This window comes from Stenella coeruleoalba (assembly GCF_951394435.1).
Source record: "Stenella coeruleoalba genome assembly, chromosome: 17".
NCBI lineage: Eukaryota > Metazoa > Chordata > Mammalia > Artiodactyla > Delphinidae > Stenella > Stenella coeruleoalba.
Window position 1 is genome coordinate 76,100,751 of NC_137163.1, and position 23,252 is coordinate 76,124,002.

A 23,252-nucleotide genomic window follows, 5' to 3' on the forward strand; every position below is an offset into this window, starting at 1 on the left:
TCACATGATGGTAGACTGAGGTATCCTACCCGCCTTGCTTTCCCAATTTCCAACTTAAATGTGGCTTAAACTTTAACACTAAGGGGCAAACTGTATCTTGAGCGTGACCACTTTGTGATAGAAAAATCTACATCTTGGGAATAGAGATTTTTTTGGGGAAAAAAATGCTAAAGACGTTATTAATTCTGATAATCAAAATCCGTAAAAGGGGGAAATGCGTATCAGCATAGCGTCAGGTGCAAAATCGTCACAGGGGCAACTCTGCTCACAGAGTGGCAGCGGGGTGCAGAGGAGAGCAGCAGTTATCTACAGTCAGAGGAACCACGATGGAGCCCAGCAATTCTACCCACTTTTCTGTAACCTTGGGCAAGTCCAAGGTAAAATGTATTAAAATGTATCCTCATCTGTAAAATGTATTCAGTAACAACACAAATGCTTTCAAGGTTGCTGGGCTCCAATTTAATGACGGAAGCAGAAGTGTTTTATTATCTAGAAAGAGTTCAAGAAATGTTACTTGCTGCCATGATTATAACAACTTTGATTCTCCCGTTTTTATTACGGTTTTACTCACACCTAATTGTCCATTTCGTTTTTGGTACTTTTTATACGTCAGGGATGTTGCCTCCAGAGACCAAGAAATGCTTTGATTCCCTGGCCTGAATCACAACATGATTTATCTGACTTCCATATTGCAACTGTGAATTGCCCACTTTTCTTCCTCTCTGTTTGACAAGTCTACGATTCCATTTCTGCCTCTGCTGAAGGGAATTCCCACATATTTCACCCCCTCCTCTTTCCAGGTTCATTTTTCTTCTCTCACATGAGGCAAGGGCTGGAAGGGAATTAGGCAAAGTCTCTCTGCTCTGAAGTTATCAAACTTCCTTTGCAAAGGGGCCATTTTCCTACTTGAGCGCAAAAAGGCCAAGATGGCTTCATTTAATACAGGAAGGAAGGCACTGGATAGGGCTGCTTTAGTTGGGATTTCTTAATCTCCATTAAGTGGAGAGGAAGGCGGGTGTGGCCTGAGACATGGCTTGAGGGGTGCGGATTATACTGGGGCTCCGAAGACCCTTTCAGAACTCATCCTGAGACAGGAAGTGATGAAATCAGCTCTCACGTGAACGATCACGTGCCCTCACCTCCTTCCTGTCTCGATGGGCCCTCAGGGAGAACAGGGAGTGGAAAGGAGCATGGGGAAGTAGGTGGTGGCCAGAGGGAAGAAGAGGCCGGAGGAGAGTCTGGGAAAAGTCCCAGCGCTGCCCCTCCCATACCCCTCCCCGCTCCCATCTCCCCCATTTCCTTATTCTTCTGGAGCTGGGAGTCAGTCGACTGGTTTATTTCTACTCTCAGTCTCCCATTGCGAAAACCTGCTGCATTGAACTACAGTTTCTTGTGAACACTCAGTTTCCCAAATCTCTGATGCTACTGGCAATGCAAATGGAAAAAGGAAAGTGTAAACGTATTTTACAGGCTACTAACTGTTAGAGTTCAAACACCACGTGGACTCACCAATTCTTCTACTTTACCCTACTTCCACTCTAAATAGTCAAGTGGAGAAAAGGGGTAGGAAAGGCTGGATTATTAGGTATCTGGGTGTCCTGTGTCACCTTCTTATTTATTTATTTCTTGCCACACCACACACGTGGAATCTTAGTTCCCCCACCAGGGATCGAACCCACGCTCCCTGCATTGGAAGCACGGAGACTGAACCACTGGACCGCCAGGGAAGTCCCTGTCCTGTATCACCTTGGGCCAGCTTTATTCATATTTACTATTCTTGAGTTATTCACTATGGGAAAGGCACAGGATGGAGAGGAAAAGGAGAAAAAATTCAGAGATGACTTTCTTTGTATAGAGATCATTTCAGAAAGGCACATGAAGACGGAGGAGTGTTGGTTCCTGCCAGTCATAAAGGGAACAGGCGGTATCCCAGTGGGATGGGGCAGCGGGCATGGTGAACAGGGGAGCAGATGTGTGCGGTATATGATCTCAGACTGAGACCGGGCGCACAGGTCCCGCCCTCGTTGCCAAGGTGCAAGGCCCGTCCAGTATTATAATAAAAGCCACAAGCAGATGAAACAGATGATAATTAAGGGGCAGCAGGTCTCACGCGCTCCCCCTTGAGGGAAGGGCTGGGGAAGAGTCTGGGCAAGGTTTGCACCGTGAACAAAGACAGACTCGAAAGGACACGGATTCTGTTGTAAAGACCGTGAGTTTCGTGCCGACCCCACCTGCCAGGGCCTTTCTGAGTGCAGCTGCCTCTCCACGGACACTCAACACTCCTGCACTTAAAGCTAGATGTTGTACCCGGCAGTCACCCGGCCCTTCCTGGAACCTACAACCTGAAAGTCACGCTCAGTGCCAGGCTCTGTGATAACTGACTCCGCGAGTTACGAAGGTTTAAAAAGCAACTTCCCCTCCCCCACCTCGTTTCTGTTAGAAAAAGTTAACCTTTGTAGTAATAGAAGTAATTTAAAAGTTAAAGACTAGAGACGGAGGCCTTGACTTGAACCTAAAACCTCCAAAGATGTCAAGGTTTTATGAGATAAGCTATACAAAATCAAATACAAAATGCCCACATGACAAGACGAAGTCCTACTCAGGTGTAGCACATGCCCCAACATGCTAATTTCCACCCTACAGAATGGTAGGCACAGATCGGACCCTTAGGACGGGCGGGGATGACCACTCAGGCCTCCAGGCCACGGGCCCCACTCCTGCACACCCCTGTCAGCCCCTTTCCCTTTCTGGGGAGCCTTTACCACACCCTCTCAACGCCCGCATCCAACAGGGCGAGCGGAGGGCCTCGTTCATCGGTGCCAAGAGTGACCCAAGCTTTGACTTTAACCCTCAGCACATCCCCTTGAAGCAGCAATGACCGTGCCCCTCGGACGAGCGAATACACTGACACAAGAAGGCAAAGGCCTTCCTGACAGTAGCTACCAAGTGGCCGAGCCTCGGCACCAGCTCCAGTCCAGGACGCTGGGCTCCGGCTCTGCCCCGGACCCTCTGCTGCACAGTATGTGTTCTGGGTCTTCCTCAAAGTGCTTTACCCGTGGACTAACTCATCCCTTCAGCCTCATCTCCCCAAGAAGGCCTTGTCAATTTCCCAAGTTTTAAAAGAGGGTCTGGGGAAGAAATGGGCACAAGAAATGTAGACCATAATGACCCCCCTTTCCCAGAACTTCTAGAAACTTCTCATGCTCCTTTGGGCTTTATGGTATGTGGTCTTCCCAGCATGAACCACCCATGACCAATATCAAGAGACAAGCAAATCGCTGAACATGACTGACGGACACAACGAAACCCTGCAAAGTCAGTAGCTGGCAACATGCAAATGTGCATTTCCTTGTGACGCCAGGCACAGGGCTGGGTTTCTGGGTAACTTCCCTCTCCTCTTAAATACACTTCAGAAAACATCATGTGATTCTAAACTAAACAAATCTGCAACTTTTAGGCTAGTACTAGAAATGCTATAAATGAGTATTTCTCAGAATCCTAAAGACACACCCAACAAGAAGGAGTGAAAGGGGGTAGAGAGGGAAGGAAGACAGTTCCTCTGTTGTCGGGAACACTGAGGACTTAAAAGCGTCAGTACTTTAGATCAGTAACTTAAACACCACAGATGCAGCACTTGGAAGGTGCTGTGCTTCCACCCTGTGGAGTTCTTCTCCAAAATGCCCGCAAAGTGATCAGCTCAGTCGTGCTGTTCCTATCTCTCGTGCAGAAATGAATACAAGTATAAAGAGGTGGACCTGGGTCGGAGACAAGGGCATCCAAGTCAACACTCGACACGTGCGCACACACATTCCAAGGGCAACACCCATCGCCTCCTCCAAAGACACATCCTTTGGGAGATCTTTTTGTTATCACCGCTACTGGGAAACACAACGCAAAGGCCTTCTCCCTGGAAGTCCAATTCCATCCCGAGTCTGAAATAGGGAGGTTTTGCAAACTTACGGCATGCCGGTTTTTTCATACTTCACCTGAGCAGAGAAGTCGATCAGCTTTGGAAGCAGTACTTTGCCCCCTTCGTCGCTCTTCAGGAAATCCAGCAAACTGCCTGTTGACAGAGGAAGGTCGTTAGTGTAGTTCAAACACACAAGAAAAAAATCCAGACAGAATTCAAAAGATCATTCCTACTGGCAGGGCAGGGTGGTGCGAGGGGACCACGCAAAACGACTGCTTTGTAAATCTGTGTGGTCACAGGCGCCTTTTCCTGACGTGGGTCAAACCCAGTCCCCTTCTACCTGTCTCCTTTGACCTGATGTGAAATGTACCTGAGCTCCAGGTAAGAAAAGGTGACGGTGGACGCTGCTTTCTTGCTACTGAGCACTTCGTACCTGCCACCACGCTACACATCCTGCAGCACCTGATCCCCAGAGCTTCTCTGGGACAGAAACCAGCCAGTCCTCCCAGGCGGCCTGCCTGTGTCCACAGCAGCCACTCAGCTGGGCTACTGCCCTCCGTGTCCAGCACGGATCTCAGCCATGCCCCAGGTGCCCAATGAGTATTTGATGAACCAACTGCGCTTTGGAGGAAAGTGAGACCTTACTTAAAGGGGCGTGTGCCCACAGGCAGAGTCTCCTGCTTCCTGGGGCTTTATCTCTAAAACACGGCCTCCTTCTTCTTCTGGAACATATAGTGCCAACCTGAGGGTAGGCTTGGGCAAGTTCTGTACCTCATCTGAGTCCCTGTCAAGAGGGTAGGTCCCAGGAGCTCCATCAGAGTCCACGGGAGGACAGGTTTAAAGCACGTGCCAGGGAGCTGGCAGGTAGCAAGCGCTCAGTTAATCCACAACGAACACTGCTCTAGTTAAAATGGATAACCTACTGTCCAAGGTTACAATGGATACAAGGACCTACTGTATAGCCCAGGGAACTTTGCTCCATATTATGTAACTACCTAAATGGGAAAAGAATTTGAAAAAGAATAGATACGTGTATATGTATGATATAGCTGAATCACTCTGCTGTACACCTGAAGCTAACACAACACTGTTAATCAACTATCCTCCAATATAAAATTAAAAGTTAAAAAAAAAATCCACAACTCAGAACAGTGGTACTTAGCCCTCAGACTGCTGGGAAGATTGAGTGAGATCCCCCAGGGAAGACACCGAGAGCAGTCTGACATATAGTAATTGCTCAATACAAGGTAGGCACCGTTATCCGGAGAAACTCATGTTTACATTTATGATTAAGAAATATTATTAATTAATTAATCCAACAAGTATCTACTGAACTCCTGCTTAAATGTCTGATCCTGAGCCTGGCTTCTGGGTTGTCGCAACCTAAGCCACAGGCAATTGGGCTTTTTTAAAAACAATGTTCTTTATTGGAAGGACTCTGAGGGACTAATATTCTGAAATATTAACATATATTAAATAAGAAAATGTAATAATCATCTATCTAACCTATTCAGCTATGACATACGCTGTAATCTCCATTCTGCAGGAGAACGTTGCTAATTCTGGATTATGGCCCATGTGTCTCTTCTTCCTTCATTCCTGCTGAAGATTCTTTAGAAATCACTTAGCAGTTTATTAGTATTTCTACTGAACTGGAGGAAGAAGGATGGTGTCACCCTCATCTGAAGGTGACAACAATGGGAGAAAAGATGGTAGCTTGAAACCTCTTCCTCGGGGATTCTGTGATGACACAGGAGTTTGACCCTGACAAGCTTTAAAAATATTCACATTTTGAAGTGACATCCTGAACATTTAGATGACACTAAAGAGGAAATGGAACTGGTTTTGACATTTTGAGAACTCACATTTTGAACCTATAACAATAATACTCTTACTTGACATCCATATTTACTTATCCTGGGGGCTGACTAGGCATGGGGTACGACTCTTGGAGCTAATACGTATGTGGAGACAAGTGCAGAGAAACTAGGAAGACGACAGATCCACTTTGTAACAGATGACTTCCAGTGTGGTGGTTTACAAAAAGGCTTCGTTTTCCTATACGTGCTGATGCTTTGGGAGTGAGCCTGCCGTGTTACAATTGGAAGTATCTGTGTCTTCTCGTAACGTTTAGGTGTTTTCCTTTTTGAGGGTCTGGCCTTCACAAGCAGGGGTGCCGGTGGGTGGCGCTCACCCTTGGCCATGTACTCGGTGATGATGTAGATGGGCTCCTCCTTGGTGACCACGGCGTACAGCCGCACCAGCTTGTCATGCTGCAGGGTCTTCATGAGGTTGGCCTCTTCCAGGAATGCTTGCACAGACATTGTGCCTGGCTTCAGGGTTTTTACAGCCACTTTGGTACTGTTGTTATAGTAACCTAGGGAGAGAAGAGAAGGGAGGCCGTGGTTTATCAAAAACTTCATGCAGACTTAGAAGGATATTTAGTTATAGACAGAAGAAACTTCTATGAACTCTACAGTGTTAACATTATCTAAAACCTGTATATGTAACATTAGGGGCAGCTGGGTAAAGGGTAGATGGGAATTCTCTGTACTATCTTTACCAAAAAATCCCTAGGATGATTCTGAAATCAAAAGGTTTTTTATAAAACAATGGTAAAATAAAACTCCATATATGCACTGCACCGTTTTCTCTAATTAATAAAATGTTCTTTATCCAAAAAACCACACACACCAAAGCTCTATATACTCCTACGTACACACAAACCCTGACAGTGGTCTGGAAGAAAATACACCAAAATACACCGAGGACTGGCTTAATTATGCGTGATTTAAATTTTGTTCACCATACCTTTAACTCTTTACCAAATTTACTGCAATGAATATGTATTATTTTTATAATCAGAAAAGAAAAAGCTTTGCACTTGAAAAAAAAGTACTAACTTTAAAGTACAAACAATACACTAGAGTCAAATGAACATTTCCCAAAGTTTTCAAAGGGAACTGGATTCTGCGTGAACGAAGGGCTCTGGGCTGAACTGTGTGGGGACCACGGCCCGCCCCACCCGCTGTGCCAGAGGCAGCGCGAGTGTGGCAGTCCATCAGGGAAGATGCCTGTCTGAGTCGATTAACTGCAGCATTCCCCACACTTCTGACCCCGGAACACTTCTTCGTGTACCTTTTCACACCCCACAGAACGTACTTCGGGAAATACTGCCTCTACTTAACCTGGTGCCCCCAAGGTACCACTTTTCTGGGACCTGCCTCAATGATGTGTTTACGTTCAAGCTTGATTTTCTCCTGGGAAAGCTTTTTCTCAGTGGTTGGGGAAGCAGAAGTAGAGATAATCACATGCCCCTTTCCTTTCCTTTCTGTTTCCATAGTTCTCTTAGAAGTACAGAAAAGGGTGAGGAAGGAGGAAGTGGCGGCTGGTCACCACCACGAGTCATCCTGCAGTTCACCTCTACTTGGTGGCTTTCAGCCTGATAGCACCTGCCCCAAGAAAGACACAAGTCTAAGGAACGGTGATGTGAAAATGTCCAGTCCCTTTTCAGGTCACACGATTATTAGCAAATGCACAGCTTACGCTCAGTGAAAATCAACAATGGTGGTTGGTCTTTGGGTGGCAGAATTTGGGGCGGCTTTGACTTTCTTTTGTTCTCTTTTATTTTGATTAAATTTGTGAATGAGTATATATCTTCCTTTTTTTTTTAACAAAAGGAATTATTTTTAAAAAGAAAAGGAAGTATGTTTCTATTTCCACACCTTCCAATGGGTAAAAAAAAGTATTAGTTTACAGCTAACAGTCAACTCTAGTTAGTGACTTTTCTCCTTATCGTTAATCCAGCTTTTTCTGCTAAAACTTTTCCTTTTATATTCTCCTTTGCTTTGTCCTTAGTAGTAGCTTTCCATGCCTTACAGGAAAATGAAGAATGCAGTATATAAAATAAAGTAAGCGTGGGAACATATGGAGAAGACAGTAATATAAAGCTGACAAAATGTTGTTCTAGTTCATTATCACAAGCCACAACCTACACAAAATAATGGAATTATGAATATATTAAACTGATTTCCATCTCAATGCATAATTACAAACAGTACGACCTTTCATGGGTGTAAAGAGTAAATTTAAAGTAAATCCCACCAACAAAAGTCCTTTTAGGGGCTTCCCTGGTGGCGCAGTGGTTGAGAGTTCGCCTGCCGATGCAGGCGACGCGGGTTCGTGCCCTGGTCCGGGAAGATCCCACGTGCCGCGGAGCGGCTGGGCCCGTGAGCCGTGGCCACTAAGCCTGTGCGTCCGGAGCCTGTGCTCCGCAACGGGAGAGGCCACAACAGTGAGAGGCCCGTATACCGCAAAAAAACCCCAAAAGTGCTTTTAATATTACATTTGAATCAAAAAGGTTCCATTATAATTTAAGAGTTCATAAATAGGTCTTCATTTACATCGATATATCCATGGTAAAGTACAGCAAGGCGTAACAAGAAAATATACCCTCTCTGACATATAAAACTGACAAAGGACTAGTGTCCAGAATATATAAAGAATTCCTATAAACCAATAAGAAAAATAGGCAAAAGCTTGGATGGGCATTTTAAAAAGAAGAAATTCTAATGACTAACAAACTTGTGAAAGAAACTCAATCTAATCAGTAATCAGCGAAATGCAAACAAAGCCACAGGGAGAAACCACCACCCGGCAAGACAAAAATGACCAAGTCTGACAATCTTGAGTGCTGGTAAGTGCCGGTCCCTTGGCAGGGGAGCTGGGGCAGTTCCTGCAGCTCCTTTCCTGGGCTCTTTTCTGAGCATCAGTGACATTCAGTTGTAAAGCTCCTGTCTCCAACAATACCCTCAAGGTCCCTCGGAGGATGTAGACAGAGCAGACTCCTTTCTAGTGCAGTTGTGTTGAGTGACCACCCACCCGGGCTGTGCCGACCCGGGGCCCACATCTACCCAGTACCACTGTGCTGTCAGGAAATGGAACACTGCCGACCCTTGTACGTTGCTGGTGAGAGTCTAACCCGGACGAGAGCTTTGGAAATTAAGTTGGCAGCATTTCGTGGAGTTGAAGATTCATACACCTGTGATCCAGCAAAGCCACTCCTGGTCATCCAGAGAAACTCATGTTCCCTCACACCAATCAGCACAAAAACGTTCCCAGTAGCCTTGTTCATAGTAGCCAAAATGTGGGAGCGACTCCAATGTCATCGATAAATAGTGAGAAATAGGTAGGAGTCCTTTACATAAAGTGCAAAACCTGGCAAAACTAAACTATACTGTGGACACACACCCCGATATTCAAAAATAGCAGAACTACAAAGAAAAGTCAGGAAATTATCGCAAAGTCAGAAGAGCAGCTGCCTTTGGGGGACAGGCGGGGTTGTGAGCGGCAGGGGGTGAGTGGGCGCTACGGGCTGCGACCTCAGTGGTCACCACACAGGCTTTCATGTTGCCATTAGCTACGAAATCCAACATTTGTGTGCTCTGCACCTTTCTGTCTGCTTGTTACATTACATGGCAACCAAAGAGAAAGGAACAGAACTGCTCTCCCTTCGTTGTCATAAAAGCCACGGGACTCATTCAGACTTTCACATAAAATAAAATGATGGGTAAAGGATGAAGAGAAAAATGCTTTCCAAGCGTAGGGGGAAAAGTTAGCAGGAAATACTGCAGCTGCTAAAGATATTAAAAATGCTGATAAAGAGTTTGAGATGAACAGTGAATAAAACAGCTGTGTCAAACACAGCTCCAGGATGGCAACAGCTTCCGCCCTGCGGCCTCTGAGGGCTGTGACATTTGCACGATACGGCAGGTTTCCACCTGCACTGAAGGCGTGATTTTTATTCAGCGCTAAGGATCAAATTGTACTTTACCGAGATATTCCCTGGTAGTGGCAGGTTCACACCAGTCACAGAGATTTGGATTGTCATTACAGATGGAAACATATCCATCACTATGTATAAAATAGACAACAGGGACCTACTGTATAGCACACGGAACTCTGCTCGATGGTTTGTAATAACCTAGAAGAGAAAAGAATCTGAAAAAGATTCTTATATGTAACTGAATCGCTTTGCTGTATACCTGAAACTAACACAACATTGCAGATCAACTATACTTCAATAAAAAATAAATAATTTTTTAAATAAGTAAATAAATAAAAAGGAAGTTGCAAAGCGATTTTAAAAAATCTGTTGAAGGTAGTAAATAATTTCGTGTGGGTACTGCTGTCTGCCACAGGTAAGGAAGGCCGAGAAAGCTCCAACTCCAGGTGTGACTAACGTGCACAAAAGAGCTGAACTACCACACGACGGAGGGTGGTTTTACACAAGAGGCATGGAGTTGATTTTAGAAGGTGGCCGGTGAGTCATTGCAATGCAGCTGGCTCCTGTGAAAATCGATCGAGCAAAGTTCAACGCAAAATCAGCTTCCTTTCTTTCCCAAAGTCTCTTCAAAGACCAAGTGGCAACAGGAAACATCACCCTTCGTGTCACAGATGGGTCAGTTCCCTGGGAATCCGACAGCCCACTGAGGAAAACGTGTCTCCAAGCTAGATGTCAGAGGATCACCGGGACAAGAGGAAACAGCTTGAGGGAGAAACTCCTTTCTTTTATTCCCCCCCACCGCTTCCCCCCCCCCCCCCCCCCCGCTGCTTCCCCCGCCCCACCCCCCGCAACAGACCACTTCCTTGTATTTGTCCACGGTGCTTCGGACCAAAAAACCCACACAATGAAGTGTGCCTGGGAGTCTGTGAGCCACTTCTCACGCTCGACGAAAATATTCACTGACTTAGTTAACAGGGCTACAATGTTTAATTTGTTGTCCTTTTTACATCAATGAGCAAAGCTAGCCAGCTTATTCCTTGAGAAGTAAAAACTAAATTCTAGCAGCTCTAAATTGCACAGACATTGCTCTTCATGGGTCCCTCGGTCAGAATGAGACGTGCAGACACACACGGGAGAGGGGCATCCTGTGACCTGCTTCGCAGCACAGCACCCACCAATATTCTTCTGGTTTTATTCCCCAGCATTCCTCTGCTAAATGCATTCAACAAATTGACGTAATTTCAGTGGCTAAGGAAGAGCTCCCTGGCTGGTAGCCAGAATCACAGACCCATGCTTGCACGAGATCCCAGATCAAAATTTTCTATTGTTTTCCTTTTCTCTTCTTTCTTTTCCTTCCTTCCCTCCCTTTCTTCTTCTCTTTCTTTAATACAAAACTAGAAGGAGAAAGGCACAATTAAAAAACAAACAACTTTCGATTGCAATATCCTGGCCGTGATATTATGCCACAGTTTTGCAAGACGTTACTATTGGTGGAAACTGAGTAAAGGCTACATGGGACCTCTCTGTATTATTTCTTTTATATATACGATAGCTTTATTGAAATATAATTCATATACCATATCATTTTCCCATTTAAAATATACAATTCGGGGCTTCCCTGGTGGCACAGTGGTTGAGAATCTGCCTGCCAATGCAGGGGACACGGGTTCGAGCCCTGGTCCGGGAAGATCCCGCATGCCATGGAGCAACTAAGCCCGTGCGCCACAACTGCTGAGCCTGTGCTCTAGAGCCCACGAGCCACAACTACTGAGCCCCCGTGCCACAACTACTGAAGCCTGCGTGCCTAGAGCCCGTGCTCTGCAACAAGAGAAGCCACCGCAACGTGAAGCCCGTGCACTGCAACAAAGAGTAGCCCCCGCTGGCCGCAACTAGAGAAAGCCCTCATGCAGCAATGAAGACCCAACACAGCCAAAAATAAATAAATAAATAAATCTAAAATATACAATTCAGGACTTCCCTGGTGGCCCAGTGGTTAAGACTCTGCACTTCCACTGCAGGGGGCACGGGTTCAATCTCTGGTTGCGGAACTAGAATCCCACATACCGCATGGCATGGCCAAAAATATTAATATAATAAAATAAATTTAAATAATTTATTTTAAATAAATAAAGTTTAAATAAATTTAAATAATGACTTAAAAATAAAATATACAACTCACTGGCTTTTGTATATTCAGATTTGTGGTACCATCACCACAATCAATTATTAGGACATTTTTCTGGCCCCAAAAGAAACCCTGTACCCATGAACAATCACGTCTCCATCCTCCCATCCCCCCACCTGAGGCAACCACTCATCTACTTTGTCTCTACAGATCTGCCTATTCCAGACATGTCACATAAATAGAATCACATGATACATGGTCCTTTGTATCTGGTTTCTTTCCTTTATCATCATGTTTTCAAGGGTCGTCCATGTTGTAACATGTATCAAGACTTTATTTGTTTTATTGCCAAGTAATATTCCATTGCATGGATACACCACGTTTGGTTTATCCATTCATCAGCTGATGGACATTTGGGGTGTTTACACTCTTTGGCTATTATGAATAATGCTCTTATTTATGAACATTTGTGTAAAAGTGTGTGAACAGATGTTTTCATTTCTGTATTATTTCTGACAACTGCATGTGACTCTATAGTTATCTCAAAAAGTTTAATTAAAAAAAAAACAAACAGGGCTTCCCTGGTGGCGCAGTGGTTGAGAGTCCGCCTGCCGATGCAGGGGACACGGGTTCGTGCCCCGGTCTGGGAAGATCCCACATGCTGCGGAGCGGCTGGGCCCATGAGCCATGGCCACTGAGCCTGCGCGTCCGGAGCCTGTGCTCCGCAACGGGAGAGGCCACGACAGTGAGAGGCCCGCGTACCGCAAAAAAAAAAACAAAAAAAAGCAAGAAACAGCTTGTGTTGAGGGGGGGAATCCTGGGTAATATCTCGTCTCTATTTCATAGCCTTTGCTCTAATTTATCATACTATCTTCATAATAAAATTAAGTATTTAATAATTACAACAGTTCTTAAATGCTGTCAACTGTATTAAATGCTTACCTGCATCATCTCATTCAATTTTTATACCATCCCTACAGGCTAGGTTCTATTATAACCCCCATTTCAAGTGAGCCTCTGCTATCTCTCCCTTTTCAAACATTATTAGCAAATCAAACAAACAACCTAATTTTAAAAATGGGCAAAGAAACTGAACAGACATTTTTCCAAAGAAGATATATATACACATCACCAATAAACACATGAAGAGATATTCAACATTACCAATCATTAGGGAAATGCAAATCAAAACCACAATGAGACACCACCTCACGTCCACTAGGCTGGCTACTAACAAACGAACAAACAAACAAAAAACCCACCAGAAAATGAGAAGTGCTGGGGAAGATGTGGAGATGGTGGTGGGAGTGTAAACTGATGCAGTCACCAAGGAAAACAGTATGGAGGTTCCTCAAAAAATAAACATAGAACTACCGTATTATGCGGCAATTCCACTCCTGGGTGTGTACCCCGCCAAAAGTGGCAGCAAGGTCTCAGAGAGATACTTTTGCACCATGTTCACGGCGGCATTATTCACAACAGCCAAAACAGTGTCCATCAGTGGATGAACGGGCAACCGAAATCCATTGTTTATGGATTACTATATAGTCATCTACATTACTGTATAATTAACACTCAATGGAATATTGTTCGGCCTTAAAAATGGAAGGAAATTCTTACATACACCTACAGTAGGGATGAACCCGGAGGACGTTATGCTGAATGAAATAAGCTGGTCACACACACACACACACACACACACAGAGACACAGACAAATAACTGTATGATTTCACTTATTCGGGGTCCCTAGAGTAGTCACGCTGTTAGAAAGTAGAGTGGTGGGGTTACCTGGGGCTGGGAGGAGGCGGCAAGGAGAGTTGTGTTTAACGATGTTAGAGCCCCAGTTCTGCAAGATGAAAGTTCTGAAGATTGGTTTTACAGCGTGAATGTCCATACCAGTCCTGAACTATACACTTAAAAATGGCTACGGTGGTAAATTTTAACACACACACACACATGATCAACAAACCTATCCAAATGCTGAATTTTCCCAAGATTTTTAGCCTCTTTCAAACAGTCTAAATAAAAAGTAGCACTCTGGAGAGACCAATTATATCTTTTCCATGGTCCCATTCTCCTCTCCTCTAAACCTCAGTTTCTCCCAGGCAACCACCTGGGTACCCGTTAAATAAAACTCCTCTAAGATCAGCGTCGACATTGAGCACATGGAAGCCCATGAATGGGAGAGGGTGGGTGGGCAGGGGGATTTAGCTCATCTGGAATTGGAAGCAAAGAGGTTTTCTCCATCCCAGAAAGCACCAGTGGCTTGAGCTCCAGGTGACAGTTTCAGCACAGCCTCGAGCCGCTGAACAGAAATTGGCTCAGGGGCTCAGAACCCGGCTGAGAGCAGGTCTTCTCAGGCGTGGGCCCTCCCTGCTGCCTTGCTGTGAGGGCCTGTGAGCTCACACCCTCAGCGTCTTTGGACTGTACGAGCTGGGCTGGCACATGGCACTGGTGGGCACCCCCATGGTGGAGCTGGTAAAGAGCTTACCATTCCACTTGCTAGTAGCCCTTGGGAAAATTTTAAGAAAACACAAGAAGGCTATCGCAATCTCTTCCCCCTGAAGCTGGTAACTTCTCAGACCAGCCGATCTGATCTCTCCGGTGCACACAGCATGCGGTTCAATGCCTTTATACCACTTCAGAGCTGAACGCAAGGAGGGTGGAACAGACCTCCACACGACCACTCCGTAGGCAGGGTTACTGTTTCAGAGCAGACGAGGACACGCCAGCAAGCTCCCCCTACTTTATCCTCAAGACAGATACGCAATTCCTTCATCACCAAATCTCCATAGGAAGGTCTAACTGGATTATTTTTAGTTTGAACTCATAATTAAAACTGGGGGAAAATCCACTGAAATATAGCTTCTAGTGACTATAGTCAAACACGGTAAGATGAAAATAATAATAAAAATAGAGCACGCATAGAGCCACACTCTACAGGAAACACTTCAGGTACATAATCTCCTTCTTCCTTGCAGCAACTGATGAGATAGTTGTTTGCTCATTTTCCTGATGAGGAAACTGAGGCCAGGGAGGTCCAACTAACTTGTAGGTAGCTTAGCAAGCGAGCGAGTCCGAGGCTCTGGGAGGCCGCAGCAGTTGGCTTCTTCCTCGCCTTGAGTGACTCTGGGTGAGCTGCTTCCCTGCTTCTCAGGGCCCTCATTCATCGGTGGTGACGGTGACTCCTCCCTTCCAGCCCTACTGCTGCGAGTGTGTGAGACAGTGGATGAAAATGCACTTGGAATGTGTAGCTGGGACATTCTTTTCTCCCCCCCCTCCCCCTGGACACTCATCTCCTCCCCAGTCACGTGCAGAGAGGAAGGATGGACTTGGAGACCTAGAGGGCAGTGAAATGTAATAATGAATGTGTATTTTCCTGCCAATAAGCTCACTAAAGACACAAGTCTGGAAAGGGGAGGCGAGGGACGGAAGGCAGAGTCCCTGGTTCCTGGCCTGAGCCAGAGGTTGGAGTCGCCGCGTTTAGGGGAGGGTGGTCAGAGGACAGACGCCTGCAGCTTTCAGAGAAGTTATGGCCTCTAAGAGGGATGAGAATCCAAATGAGCGAGTAATGCTGAAAGCATCTGGGGAAAGCGCTTTCGGATATTTACACAATTTGAAGGACTCTCCCTACAGATGATTCATTAGTTACAACAGGGAATTAAAAAGTCACATTCATAACGGAGAAATCTGGTGGTCCTCCTTAAAGTGAAACAGAACATTGGCAATGATGGGACCAACCCTCATTCTGCGCCGCAACGGACGCAGGAAGACACGGCATCGCTTAACACTTAGATGCTATCCGTGCCCAAGGGCGTAACCTGGACCAAATCACAGGAAAAATCAGAAAATCCAAACGAGGGGCAGTTCTTCAAAGTGACTGACCTGTCATGAACGATGGAGGTGGGCTGGGGGACCGTTCCAGATTCAAGGAGACTCCAGACAGGTCAACTAAACGCAAACACACGATCCCGACAGCCATGAGGACACCCCTGGGACAATGGGGGGAATTCGGATGCAGATGCTACACTAGACAGTGTGGACCAACGTGGAGCTTCCCACACGTGACCACTGTGCAGTGGGAGTTGATGGCCTTCTTAGGAGACACCTGTGTAAGTACTTAGGGGTGAAAGTCATCGCCTCTGCAACTTACCCTCATGTGGCTCCACAGTAACAATAAGATACGTACGTGTGTGTGTGTGTGTGTGTGTGTGTGTGTGTGCGTACAGAGAATACAGCAAAGTATTAAGTGGTGAATCTAGGTGAAGAATATACAGTGTTTACTATACCTGCCCCTATTCTGTGGATTTGGAAAAAATATATTAAGAAGTAACTGCAAATACCTCGGGGGAAAAGTTGCAATTTAAAAAAAAAAAAAAGAGCAGATACCAATTTGACAGTTCCTTCAAAAGTTAAACATAGAATGACCACGTGACCCAGCAATTCCACTCCTAGGAGGATGTATATAACCAAGAGAAATGAAAACATTCGTCCACACAGTAATTTGCACACGAAGGTTCAAAGAAGCATTAGGTGGAAACCCAAATGTTCATCAACGGATAAATAGATAAGCTGTGGTACATCCACACAATGGAATATTGTTCAACCATAAAAGACGAAAGAAATTCTGACACAGGCTACACCGTGAGTGAACCTTGAGGACACCATGCTGAGTGAGATGAGCCAGACACAAAAAGACAAACATCTGTATGATTCCACTTACATGAGGGCCCTAGGGTGCCACAGCCATAGAGAAAGGAAGCAGAAGGGTGGGTGTCCGGGGGCCGGGGTCGGGGGGGAAGGGGAGTGTCTAGTGTTTCCTCTGGAGTCATGGAAGTATTTTGGTACTCGATAGAGGCGGTGGCTGCACAGCCATGTGAAGGTAGTAAATGTCCCTGAGTGTCCACTTTAAAATGATTGATCTTGTGTTACATGAATATTACTTCAATTAAAAAAAAAAGGTGGACAGAGCAAGGAGGGGCAGGAGGTGACGATCTGGGCCGCAGAGGGTGGGCAAAGACACACCTAGAGCAAGATCACAGCCCCAGACCTGCGGGCCCGACCGGAAACAGAGTGCCAGGTACACACGCAGACCCCAGCGAGCAAGGTGAGGTTGTGTACTCACAATTTACCTGAATTCCATTATCATGTTCCCAAAGACTTGCAGCGCAGGAAGAATGCAGAGGCATATTTAAACGATACTTTGGCTAAAGCAGTGACAACAGGAGAAAATGGGCAAAGCTGTGATCCCAGGGGCCGAGATTTTAGAGGGAAACCTCTCCCTCGCAGACCGGCTGGGCCGGGGCTGGATGGGTTTTAAAAGCTGTCTGCCCCTTCTCTTCAGAAATCATGTTTGCTCTCACTCACACAAAGCTGGCGTGGAAACCATGATGCAGTAAAAAAATCGTTTTAAAAAATTCTTTTTATGAAAGAACAAGGAATTCACAGTCATTATAAAAGCTTTAGAAAAGACAGGTGGGCAAAAAGTATCTGCTGGAGAAAGCCACTGTTATCATTTTGGTGCTTTTCTTGCCAGCCTGAGAAGGCAGTACTTAACAGTAAGGAACGATTCTCTAACGATGGAATTTTGAGTATCTTTAGAAAGTTTCTTGGTGAGAAACAGCAATACCTGTGAGGCTTCCTATTAAGCCCACTAGTAAGGATGGTCCTAACCCAAGTGTACCCTTCCCTGAGATGCAAGCACATTCCTGTACCTAACTTGTGTCCAGAGAATCTGGTGATGAGAGAATCACGGAAGAGTAGACAGAACCACCAGGATAAATGCCCACTGCCCGCTTCCTTATAAACATTCATCCTTGGGACTTCCCTGGTGGCGCAGTGGTTAAAGGTCCGCCTGCCAATGCAGGGGACACGGGTTCGAGCCCTGGTCCGGGAAGATCCCACATGCCGTGGAGCAACTAAGCCCGTGCGCCACAACTACTGAGTCCGTGCACCACAACTACTGAAGCCTGCATGCCTAGAGCCCGTGTTCCACAACAAGAGAAGCCATCACAATGAGAAGCCCATGCACCACAACGAAGAGGAGTCCCCGCTCGCCGTAACTAGAGAAAGCCCATGCGCCCAGCAACGAAGACCCAATGCAGCCAAAAATAGATAACTAAATAAATTTATGAAAAAAAATTCATCCTGAAAGAGAACTACTAAGTCACGAGGAAGAGGAAGAGTCTAATCACGTAGGTTGTGTAGGCTAGTTCTTGGCACAGGTGGACAGAGGAAAACAAAAGCAGTGATGCTTCTGAGAAAACTGACAGAAATCGGCCGGAGCCCTTATTTCTCCTGCTGTCGCCCCCAGGAGGGACTCTGGCTCCAGAGCCGCACACTCACCCATCCAGACTTCCCCGAACTGCCCGGCGCCGAGCTTCTTCACCAGCTTAATGGATTCCCGGGGGATCTCCCAGGCATCTTTGTCCCACGGCTTCTGTGGTTTGGGACTAATGCACGCCTTCTCCAATCTTCTGCACAAGCCATCTGACTGCTCTAATTTGAAAGAGAAAATAAACGTGGAAAAAGTCACCCCTTGTATTTTACCAGTATCTATAGGGGAATTTGGACTATGAGTCTTATCATTTTCAACTTGCCAAGGTCTACGAACCTAAAATGCGTATAGGGTTATCTTCTACGTAATCATGACTTTTGAAATTCTTAAATGAAAGACAATTTAAGACAGACTTGATTTTATTCATTAGTAATGCTAACCTATAGAAATAAAAACAACAAAATGAACAGATAAACAAAGGCTGACATGTTGTCACACTTAATAGAATATAATTTTAATTACAGAGCCCATGTAAGCTCTCCAGGGCACAATGGCGGGAACTTGGTCACGTCACCATGGGGACCCAGTGCCAGAACAAGCCCTCAACACATGTGCCAGATGGATAAATGGATGGGGGTAACAGAGAGGGAAGGAGCACTCCACAAAGTCTGGGGTACTTGCTCTCTCCATATTTTGGGACCTCAGCAAATTTTATGTGTAATCCCTTGGAGCAGGTTGAAGAAATAAGCAGTAACAAGAGTTACCCACTACAACTGGCCTCCAACACACAGTCGTGGGTTCAGCTTAGCCAGGCTGTAGAGCAGATTGGCGACAGAGGACCACTGACAGGCCACTTCTAAATATTTTGGTGTTATTGTTATTTCTGTTTTCTTTTACCAAGAGTAATACATACTTTACACACACATAGACATGTATACACTAGGACACAGTTCTACAAATATGCATTCCTATTCCAGATATTTAAAGATGCGTTGTAAAAATATGTACTATGCGAAAATAATATCCATTTTTCTCTTTGCAATTCTGGAATGTTAACTGTTAAACAGCACAAACTAGGTGGGAAGGACTAGGATAATTATTCACAAAGATCAAATCTGACTTTGAATGTGTACTTATAGATTAATTTAGAACCAATTATAGAACATCATCCTCCAACTTTATCCAAAAGAAATATGATACATAAAACATTTTATTCAACATAGTATTGGAAGTCCTAGCCACAGCAATCAGACAAGAAAAAGAAATAAAATGACTCCAAATTGAAAAGGAAGTAAAACTGTCACTGTTTGCAGATGACATGATAGTATACATAGAAAATCCTAAAGATGCGACTAGAAAACTACTAGAGTTCATCAATGAACTCAATAAAGTTTCAGGATACAAAAAAATTTAATATAAATGTTTGATACCATATATTTATCATAATAGATGTATCTTTTCTTGTCTGACCTTGCATTTTCACTTACTTTGGTAATGCTTAATCATGTCACTGATACAAGGAAAAGTAATTCGTGGGGAGATGTAATAACCCCCATTGTCCAGGCTTCTGATTTTGTAGTGCTTAATAACGTCACCATGCACGGGGTCATAATCTCTGACAGACAGAGAGTAACTTCCTGTGGGGGAAGAAGTACAAGCAAAGGTTACACTTACATTTTGTAAGTAAGATTGGCATTATGGGGGAGGGGAGGATTGGGAGTTTGGGATTAGCAGATGCAAACTAGTATGTATAGGATGGATAAACAACAAGGTCCTACTGTAGAGCACAGGGAACTATATTCCATATCCTGTGATAAACCATAATGGAAAAGAATATGAGAAAGAATATATATATGTATAATGGAATCACTTTGCTGTATAGCAGAAATTAACATAACATTGTAAATCAACTATACTTCAATAAAATATTTTTAAAAGGTTGGTATTATACACACCGTGGACACATTTTGCCATAAAAATATGCAAAATATAAATTGCACATGTATATAGTGCATAATTTTAAAGTCTTATAAAAAATCTACTTGACAAACAAAGCTAGTGTTCTGTTTGCTGTGAAGCTTACCAACACACTTTTTCTTCTTTGTGATGGGTTTTTTTAAAAATTATTTTGCTGAATTGAAAAGTTATTTTGATTTTCTTTCTCTTAAAATTTCAAGTTTTATACTAAATAATAATTTAAGAGGCTCAGTAAACATAAAGCATGGTAAAAAAAATAACCATAATTATGTCTGCTTTTATGTTACTTTTAGTAGCAAAACTAATAATTTGAGCTTGTTATTTGTTATCAGACTATAAAACTTTCACTACCAGAACATAGTACAGGCATATCTCAGAGATATTGTGGGCTCAGTTCCAAACCACCTCAAGAAAGCAAATACCCCAATAAAGTAAATCACACAAACGTTTTGGTTTCCCAGTGCATTAAAGACGTTATGTTTACACTGTACTGTAGTCTATTAAGTGTTCAATAGCATAAGTTTAAAAAAACAACATATATACTTTAATTAAAAAACACTTTATTGCTAAAAATTGCTAACCATCATCTGATCCTTCAGTGAGTCATAACAGTAACATCAAAGATCACTGATCACAGATCACTCATAACAAATATAATAATAAAGAAAAAGCGTGAAATACTGCAAGAATTACCAAAATGTGACCTAGAGACACATTTGCTCATGAAGTGAGCAAATTCTCTTGGAAAAACGACACCAATAGACTTGGTCGATGCAGGGTTACCACAAACCTTCAGTTTGTAAAAAACTGCAGTATTTGCAAAGCGCAATACAGGGAAGCCAATAAAACGAGGTCTGCCAGTAATTGACTTTTTTTCCAAAAAAATTCTTTGTTTTTTTTCAGGATTCTACAATCGTTTCTAAGAATGATTTCCTAAACAGTGTTTTATAAGAGGCCTTATGTCACTTCCTACCTTTTAATGTTTCACTTTCTCTGATAAGAAAAGCTCCAGCGCTGTTCCCTGGTGCCAGAAGCTGCCTTTCTGCATCTTTCCTCGTTATATCCTTGAAAAACCACCTGAAAAGACATATTAACATTTCATGGGTGTTTTAATCCCGGGAAGGAAAAAGACGAAAATAAACAAGAAACCCAGAGCCACAAACAGAACTGTCCCAGACGACATGGGAAAGGACTCACTCTTCCGTTTCCAAGGTGTTGACTTTGGCTACATAGTTGCTGGGGATGAAGCCTTCTCTCTTTGTCGAAAGGGATTTAGCTTTCCACCATTCTCCATGCCTGGAATAGAAACACACATCCAAAAGGGTTTGTTTTCAATGACTCAAGAACTACAAGAGCAATTGTCTTAATGTGTCTGTCTTGCAGGGTGAGGGAGGGCGGGAAGACCCCTGGAAACCCAGAATCCAGGGAGAAAGTTCATACTTCTTGCTAAAACATAAATACATTTAGTGATGGAAGCAAAAGAAAACAGTCTCACGACTGAAGTGTGGGTCGCTGTGCTCAGAGTTGCCAAACGGGGGTTGGTGAAAATGGTTCCCATCTTGCAGAAACAAAAAGTTCACATCTAAGAAACGCTTTAGGGTCCTTACAGAAATGGAAGTCAAGGGAATAAAGGGCCATAGTTCCTATGACATAAACTCCTTTGTTAAAACATCTCATTTCCATAGACACAAGCCATGGGAAAAAGAAATAGAAAACCATAAAATAATCCCAAGCAGCTGCAGGCCTTGTCACCACACTCTCATCTTCTGTGAGAGGCGTGGAGCTGGGGAAGGGGCTGGGGAGGGAGGAATGGACGGGTCCCTGTGAGAGCCTCAACTATGTTCCCCATCAGATTCCCACACCCAGACGGGACCCTCGTCTGCAAGACGTGAAGGACAATTACAGCTGCCACTAGGCTGCGGTCCACTACATGCCTGTGCCGTGTTTATATATATGTACACACATAACCTTCACATCAACCCCATGACAGAGGTATTGCTGTTCCCGGTTCATAAGCGAAGACACTAAGATGTAGAGCTGAAGTGACTCGTCAAGGTCACACAGCTATCAGGTGGCAGGGCCAGGATCTGGCTCAAGTTCACACTCGGCCAGGAACTGACAGCTGCTCTCAGCCACTCAACACCATAAACTTAACCAGGGTCTCCCGCCTGCAACCCGCCAAGGGTGTCCCAGTTGGCAGGCCAAGGTGACACCATATGAAAGATTTCTAGGATTCTTGGAGCTCATTATTCCCAGCACAGTGCTGAGCCCTGTGGTCTGAGCAGGGCCACAGGTGTGTGAGTCAGCCTGGAGGGGTCAAGCATCTTCAAAGAAACGCTAAATGCTGAGTGGGGACTCTCCCGGGACGACCACTGCTTCAGCACCACGCCCTGAAGAGTCACACCCAGTTGGACCCATACACCCAGTCTTAATGTGAGTAAAATAACGAAATAACAATGGTAAGGGGCTTCCCTGTTGGTGCAGTGGTTGAGAATCCACCTGCCCATGCAGGGGACACGGGTTCGAGCCCTGTTCCGGGAAGATCCCACATGCCGTGGAGCAACTAAGCCCGTGTGCCACAACTACTGAGCGCACGTGCCACAACTACTGAAGCCCGCGTGCCTAGAGCCCGTGCTCCACAACAAGAGAAGCCACCGCAATGAGAAGCCCGCGCACCGCAACGAAGAGTAGCCCCCGCTCACCGCAACTAGAGAAAGCCTGCACGCAGCAACGAAGACCCAACACAGCCAAATAAGTAAATAAATAAGTAAAAATTTTTTAGAAATGGAATTAAAATAACATGCAAACTCCACATAGACCCGAACCTCTAAAGACAGCACTGATGGATAAGGAAAGAAAGGGAAAACCCTTGGGAAGTGCTCACAGCAAAGCCTAAGAGGAAAATCTCTCTAGCCCTGCTCCTTCGGGCAGCAAGGAGGCTGGGGGCCCCATGTCCACCCCAGAGGGGTGTCTGCTGCATTGTGCTGCTGGCGGCCAAGCCAGGGCAGCAGGCGGGGTGGGGGATGCCTGGGCGCACTTACTCCTCCAGGACTTTCATCTTCTCTCCTTTCTTGAAGGACAAGTCATCTGGGTGGATGCCGTCATAGGGGTACAACGCGACCACGATGTCTCCTTGCTCCTCTGGATCTGAAAATGAAGAATGCAGGCGAAGACCTT

At 44.8% G+C, this 23,252-nt stretch overlaps 1 protein-coding gene across 4 annotated transcripts in view; it reads right to left on the reverse strand.

Moving 5' to 3' along the window:
• The window catches only part of LYN (LYN proto-oncogene, Src family tyrosine kinase), a 112,674-nt gene that overhangs the window by 30,502 nt on the left and 58,920 nt on the right, over positions 1-23,252 (reverse strand). For all 4 annotated transcript variants that reach the window (XM_079902368.1, XM_079902369.1, XM_079902367.1 and 1 more), the window contains 7 exons: positions 23,117-23,222; positions 21,273-21,371; positions 21,049-21,152; positions 19,586-19,735; positions 18,167-18,319; positions 6,105-6,287; positions 3,987-4,063 (listed from right to left, as the gene is read on the reverse strand). In XM_079902368.1, coding sequence (XP_079758494.1) covers positions 3,987-4,063; positions 6,105-6,287; positions 18,167-18,319; positions 19,586-19,735; positions 21,049-21,152; positions 21,273-21,371; positions 23,117-23,222 — 872 coding nt within the window. The remainder of the gene's footprint in view (positions 1-3,986; positions 4,064-6,104; positions 6,288-18,166; positions 18,320-19,585; positions 19,736-21,048; positions 21,153-21,272; positions 21,372-23,116; positions 23,223-23,252) is intronic.